Genomic DNA, 16207 nt, shown 5'->3' on the forward strand with positions numbered 1-16207 from the left:
GATAGTTCTACTGAATGGAATAAAACATAATCGAAGACAAGGATTGAAGATGGACAGGAGAGCCTGATGGTCTCTTCTTTGGTACTAAACTACTCAAAAGAAAAGAGAGCACTGGAAATGGCATTTCTTGTGTGACTCATGCTAGTATTTGTCCCCACATCTTCTCACTTTCTGTGATTCTTCCTGTCAGATATGTCACCAAAGCTACCAGCAGATGTGAGCTCTTGAACTCACCTTTTGAGGGGAAAAAAGCAGCAAGGTTTGCTCTGAGCTGTCTTGTACCTTGCCATGAAGTCTCAGCTCCTTTGTAGCACCAATGATTGGTTCTAGCATCTCAGCTTTGTTATCCACAGGATTATCCAATTACCATCAAGTTCCATTCCTTCAATATGCTGCCAGTGTCCGATTCCATAGTGGACTTCCAATTACTTCAGTATACCTGATATCTACAGTCTTTCCATAATCTTCTGCTTTCATTGCCACATCTTTTTCCCAAGCCATCCTTTATACTCTTGACTGCAGTTCCAGGGTCATTGCTTTAGCAATATCGTAGTCTTCTTTGCATTCCTCTGTACCTACCTGACTTCATTGCTTTACTTACTCATCCTGCAGTTCAATATGAATCACCTCCAGCAGTTTATCATTTTCAGACTCTCACATTCCAAGGTCCTAAGATGAACTTGCCTTCAGATCCATCTCTGTCTGTTGTGCTCTTCTTCTGTGTATTATCCCAGTGCCAGAAATCTCTTCCATTGTAACTGCATCCATTTCAAAGGAAGAGTGACTGATGAAGTAAGCTTCATTAGCTTTGTATTTGTTTGTGAAATACAGTGTAGTTGCTCACTGTGTCACAGTTAATTTGCAATATTAATAAAAATACTCCTGTAATTCTATTAATCTTCCCAAGTTACTGGTTTGATGTGGGATAATGTAATTCTCATTAAATGAAGCTTTTTTAATAAGTCAGTGCTCTAAATACTGCTATCTCAGACTCCAGTATCCAGAAAAGTCAGATGGGATAAATACCTTTCTGGACAGCAGAACTGAGAGAAGGAAATAAAACTAAACACACTGGGAACATCGCTTACTGCCTGAGGTTTTATGCAAATGGCTCACAGTATTGCAACTCAATATAAATGTTGTTACTTAAAATTTTTATTTCAGCTACAATTAATGAATAACCTCTTAATGACTTACTTATGCTAATTGCTGGATAAACCAGTAGCATGTGTTTGTGTGATGAAAGTTCTCTATACAGCTATGCCTCTTGAAAATAGTTTCTCCAAAAGCAATTTAAAGAGTTATGGATTAAGAAACTAAAGGATAGTTCTTAGAGTTATTGTTTCCAGTTTCTTTAAAAATGAGAGCTAGGCTGATTTAGCATTTCTTGGGAAATATAACTTCCTGGATTATAACAAAGTTGGTGTTAGTATCTGTGCAATACAGTATCTGCCACTATTTGTTTCATTCCTACCAAATAGAATATTTAGCTTTAAGATGCCGTCATCGTTCCAGAAGACTTTCTGACTAAAAGCTTATAGTCTCTTTTGACCTAAACATTTATGTCCAGAGTTATTGCAGAATAAAGAGCAGAAACAAACAATTGACACAACATAGTATTGTGCTTTTTTTTTCTCTCATGTTTGTTTAGCTTATTGCTTTTATAATTCAGCCATCTCCTGTGCAGTTGACTAATTTGATTGCTGCTCTGAAAGTAATACCTTATATTTTATTATGTTGGCCAGCAAAGTCAGAGGCTGATGGTGATGATATGGCAGTGGAGGTTGCACCTCCCCACCTATATTCCATTACATTTTGTTGTTGTTTGACGGTTTACAGCATAGCAGCTGTGAAACGGGCTCACCTTTGCTGGTGTAGATTTGTGTGAGCGCGCCATGTAGGCTCTTCATTGCTGGCAAAAATGCTTAACTAAAGGTGATGGCTATGTTGACAAATAGTATTTTGTAGCTGAGAATTTTATTCAGATAGTGTGATTGTGCTCTTTGCATCTGTTGTAGTTTCCATGGAAATAAGTAGGAGGCATTACTTTTGGAGCAAGCTACATACAAAAGTGTTGCATACATTTTACGTCCTGAGCTATGCATATGTTGCATCTTGTTGCTGTACAGGAGCCAGACACTTTATCAGTCTGGTTCTCAGGCATTTTTTAGTATTGCTCCCACTTAATCTCTTGCCTGGGGAAAGAGGCACACATAGCTTCAAACTCTAGGCTCTTTGCGGTTATTCTAGGTTTTTTTTCTACTGTAAAAGTGTAGTAAATTACAGGCTTTTGACATCTCCTGATAGTGTCATAGACAAGACAGAAATGTAATATATAATTCATAGTGTGTTAGCAACATGAAATACTTCAAGGTTATCTTTCAAAGAGAAAAAATTTTTTGTGAGTGCCTGAAAGTAAGTTTAAAAGCCACTGCCCACAAAATTTATTTTAAGTTTTAGAAAGTCTTTGTATTTAAAGTGCATCTTTTTATTATTTATTTCTTTAACCTAGAAATACATCCTAGTAACAGAAATAATGATAGAAGGTTTACTTAGCATTTCATCTTATTAGAAGCAGAGTCTCCAATGTCAATTAAAGGACAGAAAACAAAAGGATTCCTTGGTGTAGTGGTGTAAGCTGGAAAAAGAGCATGAACAAACAAACAGAACGAAGAAAGCACTGGGAGCAAACTCTCTTTTTGGGGAACATCACAGTAATTTCATAGCAGGGGTGATAGTGTTTGCTGCTTTTCTTGCTCTTCTGTTTTCAATTGTCGACTTAGGAAAAGGAGATGGTGTTTCTCTTCAAAGGGAACAAATTGGAAAATTTCAACTTCTGCTGATCCAAACTGAGAATCTTGCTTATCACTTTTTATGGTATCTCAGATATTGGAGAGATCTGGATCTGTTCCCAGCTCAATATTTGGAAGCATTAAACACACCTTAAAGTGCATTGCAATAAACTTGTAGACCTGGATGGGCATTGATTGACTGTTGCAACAATGCTGTTACGTTCCAGCCATTCATTTTTCTCTTTAGAATACAAATATTAGCTCATTTGTAGCAATGTAACACCTCAATCTCTAATCTTTTCTTCATAAAGGTGGCATCATTTTAAAGCATTTTTGAAAATGTGCAGAGCCATGACTGTGCCATGTTATAGTAGGATTTAGATATGAGGCATAAGTTGCATTTTTTTCCCCAAACCAGAAGTTTGGTACCCACATGTTAAAGATCAACAGCTGTTGTAAATTAAACTCTTCCTAACTGTGCAGAGAGCTACTCTGTGAGTCCAGAGTGATACAACTCTATTCTCATATTGGAGTGTGTTAGAAATATCAGTTCAGTGCAGTTTTGTCTCTTCTGCTTTATGCCAAGGTAGAATTCAAAAGTGGAATTTCTTTGCTTAGCTGAATATTTTGGTAAAATCTGAAGGTATAGGCACAATTCATTAATTATTCCATGCCTTTGATTATGAGAGGAAGATTGCAACATCTGTAAAGGAAATTTGAGAATACTTGCTTTTGAAATGTACTATTGCAAGCTGCCAAGTTTGGGAAGACGTATTTAGACGGGATTAGGATGGTATATAAAGAGTAAAAGTATTCTAAAAATAGGAGAGACAAATGGAGTTGTTCAGTCATGGCAGTAAGAGAGAAAGCAAGTGAATATCTCAGTGGGCTTTTTGTCCTCTTTCTCTTTCCTTGAGATTGATCTACTGTCTATGGGAACAAATAAGCTCAATAGGTTAGATTTCATAAAATCACTAAGGTTGGAAGGGACCACTAAGACAATCTAGTCCAGCCACCAGCCCATTACCATCATACCCAATAAACCATGTCCCTAAGTACCATATCCACACAGTTCTTGAACGCTTCCAGGAATGGTTACTCCACATTTCTCTGGGCAACCTGTTCCAATGATTCACTATTTTTTTCTGAGAAGAAATGTTTCCTAGTATCCTACCTGAACTTCTCTTGGTGCAATTTCAAGTCATTACTTCTCATCCTATTACTTATTCCCTGGGAACTGAGACTGACCGCCACCTTCCTGCAATCTCTTTTCAGGTAGTTGCAAAGAGTGATAAAGGTCTCTAAGGTTTGTTGCATGTCTTTGTAGAAAAGCCTCTTCAAGAAAAATACTTTGATTCTTCTTTAGTTATTTGTCCCCTGAGACATAGGATCTCACTGCTTTGTAGCTTGCTCTTGAAACATTTTGAGTCTCTACTTCTTAACTGTTATGGTTTGGCAGTGCGAATGTCAGAATTTATGGAAGAATTACATATGCGCTGCCTGTGGGTATATTTAACCTGAGAAGTAGAGAAAGATTTCTGATTACTAGAGCACCTGCAGAACATCTTCATAATCAGTATAAACAAAACCACAGAAATACCATCAATTTCTGAAAAGTTTCTGAAAGAAATTATGTTACACGGAGTGGAGGTGCTGATAAATCGAGTTCACTCATATCCTTATGAAGCATAGTTATTTGCAAGAATTAGCTAACATTGATTTTAAAGCTCTAGCTTTGTTTATTAGTATTTCATTAGTATAATTTGTAACTCGGTTTTATGTTGCAATACAAAGCATTTCAATAGAAGAATGGAATGGAGATCAGATGCTCTTAAAGTTGGCATTAAATGTTGTAGCTGTGAAACGGAAAGTGAATGGGGCCTTCTTCTTCCCTCCCTCATAGCAGACTACCAGAACATTTATTCTCCCAGTCAGCAGCTTTCTTATTCGAATACATATTCCCTGCTATTTTTCAGTGTTTTTTATATTGTACAAGTAAGTTTTAAGGCAAGGAGAAGCACAATTCTTGCCTTTACAAATTTTAGCATTCATCTAATGCTAGCTTTCTTTGAACCTTCATGCCTACATATTTCAGTGTTTGAATTCTTGTAAAAATAGTTGTGGCACAGTCAAAGAAACTGGAAATATGATTTCTTATAATTGTTCTTTTAAGTAGCATCATGAAATAATTAGTGTTACATACTTTAGTTGGTGGCATCCTGTGGACTTTTTGTGAAAGACTTGAATAAGACAGGAAGCAGAGAGACCAAGTTGGTTAGATCCCGTGGCACAGTGCTGTCATCTTTTAGGGCAGTTGCATGTATAATGGCAGATTCAGCGTGTAATAGGTCTTCTGTTTTGATTATTACTTTTTTTAAACTAAATATCCCTTTGGGATGGATTTTTGACAGGAAAATTACAGGATTAGTGCCCACTGTATGACTGATAATAGAAGCTGCTTTTTCTCAGTAAAGCATAAATACATCTTAAATAGGCTGAAAGGAAATAAAGAAATATTAAAAAAAAAAAAAAAAATCTATAGACATGTGGAAAGATTATAACTTGGTTGTAGCATTTGCCGCTAAATTTGTGGTTAACATTCTCTATGTGCCAGTCAACTACTCATACAACTTTCTGTCCCTTTTTGCTTCAAGCAATTCTTTTAATTTTCTCCAGAAGGGTTCCTTTAAAATGACAATTTAAAGTAAATAAAAAAGGAGCATTTCTGTTATTTTGACTTCTCTAATAATATCTGGTATGAAATATCACAAATGTCTGAGTGATCCTGGAGTTTCCTGAGAACTGCAGCTTGTATTAGCACTCTTTCCCACTCATGAGTCCCAAGTCTCAATTTTCAAGCAAGTTTAGAGGTCAGTCTTTAAGCGTGCCTTCTGTGCAATACTTTCAGTTAGTGTTTGGTGACTTGAATGTTAGCATGGGAAGTGTGCATACAATATATGAAAATAGTAAGTCATTTATTTGCAGTCTGGGCCTGGCTGACAGGAACAATAGAAGGCTTGTACTGTGTTGTCTGCTGATTGATTATCTGTACAAATACAGACCTGAGATATGTACTATCACATATGCAGACTTGGGCTTTTGAAACCATTCTTAAGCATCTTTAAGCATTTTACTACATTTTGGTTTTGAATTTCTATTCCTTTTTTTTTCCTGCCTCCTTCCTTATGAGGTGCATAATTAAGAAGTAAAATTATAATCTAAATAAAGTTTTGCTGCATAGAGAGGAACGCAAGCATATTTTAGAGCAGTCAAGCCATAGATTTTGGGATGGTGTGGTTGGTTCCAGTATTAATGTAACATTTAATGTGCATTGCTAATCTTGTGGCAAAATTATGTGAAATAAGGTTTCATGTAAAGTTATATATTTCACAAATTCTCCCATTTATGTTTTACATATATAACACATACACACAGTGGTGTTAGTGACAGTGGTTCACCTCTGCTAGTGATTTTTATGCATGCAGTACGCAGGCTCTTGTTCATTGCTAGTGGAAATGCAAAGCTAGTGGTGGTGACTGTTGAAAAAGTGTTTTGTATCTGAGAATTTGCTCTACTATCTAGTGTTATTGTGCCCTTTCTATGTGTTGTAGTTTCAGTGGAGATAAATAGGAGGCATTACTTTCAGAGCAACCTATGTATATACAATTTTATGTACTATGTTATATTTATGCTATGTATTATATAGAAAACAGAACTCTCTTGGGGATTTTCTCGTTGTCTTTCCCCCTTTCAGAACTAGCTTGAGTTTTTCTGACCTGCACTGAATAGATCTCTTATGTCTTTCTTTCTGGTTCTTCATAGCTTTTCAAACATACGCTATTAATGCTAATGAAGAATTTTGGCATCTATAATTTTAATCATCAGGAACTACTGATCTAAGAGACCAATTTTGACCCTTGTGAAATGATATACAAAGAGAGAAATAAGGAGCAAAATACCAATTTGAAATAGAAGCAATAATTTAAACCTATGAAAGTTCAGATAGGTGCCTATCCCTAGCTTTGAGTTCCTGGACAGCCAGCTTGTTGTCATATTCTTGTGCAGCATTTTTCTATCCAGGGTATCGTATACTTCTGTGCTACTGTGAGCTCACAGTCTGAATTTGTTCAAGTTTGAATGCCTTTCTAGAAGAGTACCTCATTTTCCCAATACTTGTGTCCCATTTTTCCTTGGAATTGCACGTTGAACAATGGGTAATCAGACAGTTAAAATGTAAAATATAAAAAGTAGCTCTAGTTTTCCCTGACACAACTATTTACCTGGATGTTCTGTGTGTTTTTATGTCTGTGGTACTGTTTAAGAAGTCACTAAGAAGAACTGATAGTACAAGCAGAATGCCAGAATGACTGGAGGTATTAGGCTTACTCCTATGAATGGGTAGACTTTATGGATAGTTGAATGAGATTGGTCACAACTTTGTGTTTTAAATTATTGTATCTTTGTGAAAGCCTGATGACTTTGGACTATCTGTAGAATTAATTGTCGTAATTAGATGTATTCGTATGCATATACGTATAAATTTGCATCCATTTCAGTATTGATATATTCACGTATAGGATTTAGGAGCATGGCATGTTTAGTTCCCTAATATAGGTCACCTTTTGAAAAAATATTTCTAGTTTATTAATTTAGGAAGAGAACTTTGCACACATTGGAATAAAATAAGGGACTTTTTTTCTACTTTAAAAGTATCTTAATTGGTGTTCTTACTAAATCCTAAACGACGAGGTATTTGTTACGCGATTATATGGGCAAAACACTTGTGACTGCGTGGCAAAGATCTAAAAAGATATCTGCACGTTTTTATGTTGTAGGCTCCCGTCTTCGGCAAGAAGATTTCCCACCTCGCATCGTTGAACACCCATCTGATTTAATTGTTTCAAAGGGAGAACCAGCAACTTTAAACTGTAAAGCTGAAGGAAGGCCGACACCAACCATTGAGTGGTATAAAGGTGGAGAAAGAGTGGAAACTGACAAGGATGATCCTCGTTCTCATCGGATGCTGCTGCCCAGCGGATCTTTATTTTTTTTACGCATAGTTCATGGGCGCAAGAGTAGGCCAGATGAAGGGGTCTATGTCTGCGTGGCAAGGAATTACCTTGGGGAAGCTGTAAGTCACAATGCTTCGCTGGAGGTGGCAAGTAAGTACGACTCTTTCTTTCACTTTCCAGTAAGAGCCCCTTGTTGCAATGTGATTTGAAGATTTGGAAAAAAAAAAAAAAAATAGTGTAGATGTGGTCTAACTTTGAGTCAGTGACTTAACTAAATGTACAGGTTTTTTTTTTGTTTTTTTTTTTTTTTTTTTTTTTTTTTTTTTTGTTATATGCCTATTAACATGGAGTTAAGAAAATGGATAGCCACATCACTATGCATTTTGGTATTTCTGTTGTGCTTCCTTGGACTTATGGTTATTTGATGTTTATTGAATTTTGTGTAATTAGTTTCAACTTACATATGTGGTTTTTTTCTTCCCTAAATATGCATGAAAAGCATACTATAAATATATAATATATAAATATTATTTGTTAGGAGGTAAGATAGCTTGGATTTCATTTAATAGGGTACATTTGGAACTGTTGCTTTACAACTAAGTGCTAGGAAAAAAAAAAATCTGTATTTAGAAACACAAAATAACCTTTTTTGCTCTAAAAGAAGTGGCCTACAAATTATCTCTTTTAAGTATTTGACCAAAGGAAGGAACAGTCAAGTGGTGTTCATATCCCTTTGTAATGCTTATCTCTTCCTGTACACTCTATCCTCATTTTAGAGGAAGAGAAGTGTACATGAAAGGATTTTAAGCAGGCCTTGTGGAGGGCTATGTGTAGGTCAAAAAAAAATGTCGGTTTGAGGTATTTAAGTACGAAAGAAAGCCTTCTAATCCAAAAGTTACTTATCTCTCTTCAGTCGCTTCTGTAAGTTTACTCTGTAATCTATGGCAATTCTTCTGGTGCTGAGTTGAAGAGACAGCTCTGAACTGGGTGAATCTCTCTTTGAAAATACTGACCTCTCTGTTGACTAAATGGCTTACGTTAGGAGGCAGGACAGAGCTGTCCTTCAACTGTGGGCAAGTTAAGTTGATGCTGGTCTTGGTTTCTGATTTTAGAAAAAAAGATTTCTCAGAATGGCTGGATTTCCATAGCTCCTACTGAAGGCAGAGTAAATAATTGTTAAGTGCATCTATTTGAGCCCTTTACCAATCCTTGTTGGCGTTTGCAGAGCACTTTCATAGTGCTTGTATCAAAAGGATCTCAAGCATTGCATGTAGAACATTAAATGTACATGATTAGGATCTATGACCATGTTGTTTCCTTGTTACCACTTCTAGTGATAAAATTAATTGGTGGTTGGCTAATTGGAAGTATGTTTATCCGGCAAATGTATAACCTATTTAAACACAGTTGATCAGTTACTCACAAATGCAATATTCGGTGTCTTGTAGGTGTAGTTTTTTTAGTGGGCGTCCATGTTTAAGTGATTCTGATGTTATCTGAATGCTGTTACTTTGTAACACTGCATGTAGAATCTTTAAAAAGTGTTCTGTCCATGCAGTAAGTTCTTGGTGGTGTCTCTTGAAGTAATGTTTGAAATGCATGTGATTGTTTCTTCATCTTTCATGAGATACACTTAGCTGATACACTATTGCCTATGTCAACCCAACTGTTCCATAGTTGCTTGATGAGTTTGTAAATGCTGACTATGGTTACAGTTACAGTCTTTCTTACAAGGTCTTCATGTAAAATACAGTTAGGAGAAGGTTTAAGAGGGCACCGGTTTTGAGCATAACAGCATTTACAATTCTGTGCATGTAATCGTATATGCATACATTTGCAGTTTTGAAATATTTAGATTATAATTTAATTTCTGTATGTTTGCAGATGAAAATTGCATTTCCATTTACAAGGTACAGAAGGTCATTTGGATTACTTGTACAGTTACTTCTGGTGCTTGAAGTTTAACCAAAAAGCTTTTGTGAAATGTAGGAAATAGAAGTTTTGTGCTGTAACTGCTTGCTGTCACTGGAAAAAGCAACTCCTGCCCACACCACCTAACATTTTATAATGTGGTAGGGAATTTATAGCACACCACTTGCTTCTATCACCTCTTAGAGTAACACATTCAATTAGATGATGTTCCTTCACTGTTCTGTGAATGTGTGGATTTAACTTTAGAATTTAGAATAACACTGCAATTTTTCATAGCCATTATTTCTTCATTCAGCTTACTTTAGAAGCAGTTCTAATGCTCATCTTTCAGATGAGTAATGAATTTTCTCTGTGGACTGTGTTACAAGCTGAAGATATTCTGTAAGTACGTGCATAGTGCATAGATTCTGTAGGTAAAAGGAATGAAATATAGAGGGAACTCATACAAAAAATTTCAAACAGTATAAAGTATTAAAAACATTTTTATCTAGTTAAGCATATGTGTATATTAAGAACTTTAAAACAAACCAGCAACAACAACAAAAACAAAAAGCTTTAGATGTGATAGCTGCAACGGAGGAGAGACTGAAAACACCAGTAAATCATGGTATAGAGAAGAGTGTTTTTCATCTGCTTTGTCCTTTTTGTTACTTTTTCCATTGGTGACTGACTGAGGTGTGCAAGTCATTTCATCCAAAGCTTGCAGCTTTTTCTTCTGCTGATAATGTAGCCATTAATGAATAATACTGAACAGGACCTAAATAACATTTATGATATCAGCAAATTGAGTAAGGCTTACTTAATTCAATCTGTGCCTCCTGTGGCCCCTGTAAAATGCTTGAAGACCATGTGTATCTACTCATGGCATTGTGGATTTGTTATATCCTCTCAATAATGCTTGGTGCTCTTGTTTATTATTATATCATTTTTCCAGCTTTATTGTGGATGTTTCCATGAAGCAATCTCTGTACCACAAACTTCTAAAGAGGCCTTTAAACCAACATGATCCTCTGGCTGATACAGTGCTATCTTTCTTTCGTAAATCTAGCCAACCAGTGCTTGAACCCTCTGGACTACGCTGTTTTACATTATATTACAGGGACTGTAACTTATATAATTTTCCCTAACCAAATAGGTAGCCACATGATATTTCAAGAATTAAAATCATACACTCTGTTGACTAGTAAAGCTATTTTAAGTTAAACAGCATGTGAAAAATAGCTTTGTAAATTGATATTAAATTACATTTTCTGTGTAATTTAGATCTTTAAGTTCCTCCTAAGTGGAAAGAATCTAAATTTGAGTAAACAGGAACTCAGCGAGAAGCTGAATTACAGGTCAAGAGATGTAACTTCTATTTAGTTTGGGGATTTTTCTTTTGATAGTTAACAGTTTTCATCTCAATTCAAAATGTTACTCCTACAAAATTTCTGACATTGAAGCTGTGTATGTTAATATGCAGTATCAGTATGGTAGCCCAAAAAGAGAGCATGATGGGATAATCAGATAACAGCCTGTAGTCATCCTTTACAGATTTACTCTGCTATGAGTCCATTTGCCACCCTGTTCTTGACTTCCTGAACTCAGCCTTTTGATCTCTGGAGACTTACTTAAATTAGCTGCATGTTTTGTTTTTGAGGAATGTTAACTGGTTTCAGATTACTACCTACCACTGACACCTTCTCCAGTGCTGAAAGGTCCTAAAGAATTTGATAAAGGGCATGTTTCTGTCAAAATGAAACTGAGTAATTCTCTCTGTAAATGTCAACTTTTACAGGTGAGAACACAAAATGCAACTATTCTTGTTTCTCAAAGTAAGTGCTTGAGGTGGCTTTGGCTGTGATGTAAGCAGCTGGGAAACAAGTGTCGTTTTTCACAGATAAGCAAAAGTGGTTTTGAAAAAGTGGAAAGTTATGCATCAGCAAATGGGAAGGTGTCTGCAGCTGCTTCTTATGCTTGAATCTGTCAAGATTGTCTGGTGGATGGATCCATCTGATCAAGATTAAATTCATTTATCGACATTTTCTAGTTTGTCGCAGTATTTAAATTTTCTTTTCATACTTATATCCAGATATCTCTCTTTGAGGAAAATGATATCTCTGGATTTTATGGCTATCTTTTATGTTAGTGAGCATTATGTAGAAAGTTAACCATATCAAATATGGTAACAGTAGCCGCAGGGCTGTTTTAATCATTGTTTCTCCACTGTCGAGTTTTTGAGGATTCTTTGAAAAATCAAGTGCAAATGAAGTTGGCTTTGTTTGCTCGTCAGTGGTTTCTGAGGTAAGCATTCTAGGGAAAGTTCTATTGTAACACTTCCATCTTCCACTGATATATGGATTTGTTTCTCATAAGTAGTGTATTTGCAAAAGTATTTGTAAAATAAGTACACGTGTATGTTACCTCTAACCTCGAAAGCAGCATGTTTTATAGTCAGCAAGCTGTAGCATATATGTTTGTTGATGTTTGTTTTCCATTTACTCTGGATAATACCTTAAATACTTTTCACCATTAGATCCCAGGAGAGTCCCAGTTTGCTTGTATACTATTCTACAACTTTTTTTTTTTTTTACAAAAACAAACTCTTCCATAGCACAGGATTGATGAGAAAAGTGACTCAGCTATCAGAGATAATAGTGTCTCTGCATGTGCTCTCCTCATAAGAAGCATGAGCTATACATTTGATTTCCTCCTCATCAGGATGAGTTAGTGCATCCTTTTCACCTATTTTTGATCCCCACACAGTTCCTTTATCCTTATCTGGATGACCAGAAGGAGGGCCTGGGGATGCAGCCAGACCCTCTGGATCAGAACCAGAAGTTCCCACTGCAGACAGTTCCCTTTCAATGTCTACTGTCTCTGTCTGACTGTGGTTTTTGCTCACAGCCAGTTCTGCAGGGAGCTGCCCTTTGCCCTGCCAGTGAAATCCCACAGAACTGTTGAGGGGTTCCAGTGGGAGAGGCTCAAACGTCACCATGGTGCCCATGTGTCATCACAGTGACATCACTGTGCAGTGCTTATGGACCCATCTGGTGCAGCAGCCAGAGCAGGCGTTGCTGACCTGCCCTTGTTGCTGGTCCTGCACAGAGCCATGGGTATTTTCACTTGAGTCAAGGAGCAAATAAAACTGTACCTGAAGGGGATCACTCCTTGTCCAGACCTTGCTTTCCCTTCCCTGTTTGGTCCCCTGAATCTCTCCCTTCTGGGCTTCTTGGTGTCCCTCAGGTTCTCCAGATGGGAGTGGAAATCAGCACCTTTAAGAGAAGAGAACAGCAATCTCTTCCCATTCTGTCACAATTTCTTGCAAATGCTCTTTTATTTCAATTGCACAGCTTCTGTAAGGGAGTAGCTGTGTGCACAGGCAATGTCACCAGTCTCCTAGAAACTGCTCCATAGATCTAACTAGAAAAAGACACAAAGTACATTTTGCTGATCACATAAAACAGAGATGTACAACCCCTTGTTTCTTTTATTTGGTTCCTGTGTTTCTATTTGATACTTCAGAAATTTAGGAAGCAGTCCCACAAAATCAGAGGTGTTCTCAAAGCCATCTAAGTTGCAGTCCTCTCTACAGGATGAAGTGCTTTATGTGTAAACAAAAGATTTGATCTGGAGATGGTGTCTGGTTGCAGGAGAGAATGAAATAAGGGATGTGCTTTGCAGGGAGAGGAATTGGATATTCACACTTTGCTGATTAACTTTTGCCTTAAGGAATGAAGGAGGTACAGATTTTTAAAAAACACAAAAATCTGTAGAAAACAACTCAAAGCTTGACTTGACTTGACTTAAACATGCATCCAAACTGGCATACTTCTTTTGTATGGTTCAGAATTTCTTTCTGAAGTTATGTAGAAGTCTGTAAATTAACAAAAATAGTACGTGTGTTATCTTAAAGACATTGGGGATATCTAAGTAACTTTTAAAGATCTGGAGGTTATGTAGTGTGCTTATATAAGGTTAATGCTTTACAGTTTTGGTGGTTTTGTGCAGATGAATGGAAGCCCATATAGTTAACTGTTGCTGTTTAGAAGGTTGTGGATGACTATTAATAGCAATTAGAAGCATTAATTAAGGGAGGCATCCTTATTATATAGAGGATGAATTAGAGAGGTAGTTTTTAAATGCACTTTTCAATTAATAGATGTCTAGTATCTTCTCCAGCTTCTGCTTTAAACTAAACTTTTTATTCCCAGTGGCACACTGAGGTAACTAAATGAAGCAAAGGTGATCATTCTTCTTGCTATTAGTGTATACATTTCCTAGGTGATAGTATAGACAAAGTGTGAAGTCAGAGTGTTGTCTCATAATAGTACTGCATTGGTCATTTGATTGCCTTTTTTCCAGTCCTATGCTGTAAAACGTATTTTTCTGAAGTACTGAAACACCTACTCCTGAGCTAAACTGGGAGATGAATGTGTGTTATGCCAGTACATTTTAGTGCATGAACATAGAACTTTTTCCAAATACTTCATATGGATGAGATTTCATATTATTTTGAATCATCATCCACCAGAAAAGAAAGATAACAGCTGTATTTAAAACTGTGAAGAGACAATTTTTTACTGTCAGCACAGTCAAGCCTTTCTTAAACATCATGCTGCTGACAGAGATGGATTTTCATTGTTGTGTCTACAAACTGTTTTGATGAGAACTGTCTGACTTGGATCCTGTGTGTAAATTGATTTCAGCTGATTGCTTTGAATTTGAAAGAAATTTAATTTGAAAACTGCCCTGTTCTACTCCCTGTGGTAGCGGAGGCTTCTTTACGTCATCTGTTAAGCAGTGCATAGTCAGCATATGGCTGTTCCTCTTCTATTTAAACTGTTTTCTCCTGAGAAGGAGAAATTCCCTTCAGACCAGACAGACATCTGCTGACTTGCTCTTGCAAGCAAAGCCACTGAAAAGATATCTTTCCTGTGATTAAAAGAAATACGTCTGGAGGCGCTTACTTTTTGTTTGATTAATCAGAGATTAAACACATGTGGACTTTCTAAACCAAGCGTCTTTGTGCTTCTGTGCTATCAAAATTGATTGGAGAAGAGCCGTACACTAGATGGGTCTTGACCGATATTTAGTATCTTACCTATTTGTATTACAGTTCAATTCTAAAAGTTTATAACAAAGTGAAAAAATGCTACAAGAAGAGCTTTTATGATACTGCAACTTAACACTGTAAAATGATTTCAGTTAATATGCCCATGCTCTTTAAAAAATAAAGTCTTAGAGATATACAAATGTACTGTTTTATACTCAGTTACCATTTTGGTTTCTCTGCCCCTTTCCAGTTATGAAGGCATTATTGGTTGTTTCTCTTTCTCAATCCCTATTGGTGAAGGGCTTTCTATTGTCAACTGTTAAAAGTCTGGTATTCAGCTCAATATCTTACCCTTACTTAACACTTATGTAAAGGTAGAGTTTATAGAAAAGGCCTGCAAGTTCTTCTCTGATGTAAAAATGTGATTTTTCTTCCCCCCCGCACACTTGTGTGTAGAATATTTGGACTAAAGATGCCACAGGAATAAGATGGCAGTAATTAAGCAGATTCCTTGAATAACATGCTGCTCTTAAAGTTTTCACCAGATACTTGTGAGCCTCTCTCATAGACATCTTTATCTCAAGATAATTTGCTTGGCTCCAGTTTTTTATTAGTGGAATTAGTTCTTTGGTGTAGTTTGTAATGAAGTTTTAAAACAGGAAAGGCTCCACTGATAAAGTGACTTTTCTGAGATACTTGATGAAACTGCGTCATCTTCCAGACTGTTCTTTCTATTTTGCTTTTGACTAACCAATTTTCCTTCAATATATTTGAAAACCTATCAGTGTTAACACTTTTCAAATAAACTTAAATTGAAATACAGTGGAAAGGACCATCGTTTGATAAATACATGATGCTTTTTGGCAAGATGCTTCAGATGATTGCAAAGTTTCCTAATGAAGTAAGATATAGTATAAAAATATTAACAATAATCAATGAAACAGATAATTAAATACTCAAAACTGCCATTGTGGAATTTGCAAGTAAAATACAATATAATAAAATGAAAACGTGTATCCTTATTCATTAATAATGGGCTGAGCCAATTCTGTGATGTTAACAAAAAATGGAGGGTAGACATTGCAAACTGCTTATTTTTAAAATGCTGAAAATTGTTATTTGTTTTCTAATCTGAAAGAGTTACAGTATTCTCTAAGAGTGAGGAAAATAATTGTCTATCTAATTTTAATTAATATCCCCATACAGAAAAAGAATCAATATGCTTTGCTTCAGGGATTCCTGAGAAGTCCATGCTTATCTGTTTTACATTTATTTGTTTCAAATGAAGTTCTTAAAACTTGTAGTTGGGTAGGAAGGAGGTTTTCACTATTTCTGTTCCATAGACAGGAAATCTGATTGGGGGAGAAAATGTGCTATTAGTTTCAGAGGGTCACAAAGACATCTGTCAACTGTAGAGAGATCTGGGAACTTGCTGT

The 16207-nt window shown here is 36.3% G+C and overlaps 1 protein-coding gene across 11 annotated transcripts in view; it reads left to right on the forward strand.

Moving 5' to 3' along the window:
- ROBO1 (roundabout guidance receptor 1) overlaps positions 1–16207 on the forward strand; it is a 694688-nt gene that overhangs the window by 421925 nt on the left and 256556 nt on the right. For all 11 annotated transcript variants that reach the window (XM_048933857.1, XM_048933865.1, XM_048933858.1 and 8 more), the window contains one exon: positions 7628–7954. In XM_048933857.1, coding sequence (XP_048789814.1) covers positions 7628–7954 — 327 coding nt within the window. The remainder of the gene's footprint in view (positions 1–7627; positions 7955–16207) is intronic.

Source organism: Lagopus muta, chromosome 1 (assembly GCF_023343835.1).
Source record: "Lagopus muta isolate bLagMut1 chromosome 1, bLagMut1 primary, whole genome shotgun sequence".
Lineage (NCBI taxonomy): Eukaryota > Metazoa > Chordata > Aves > Galliformes > Phasianidae > Lagopus > Lagopus muta.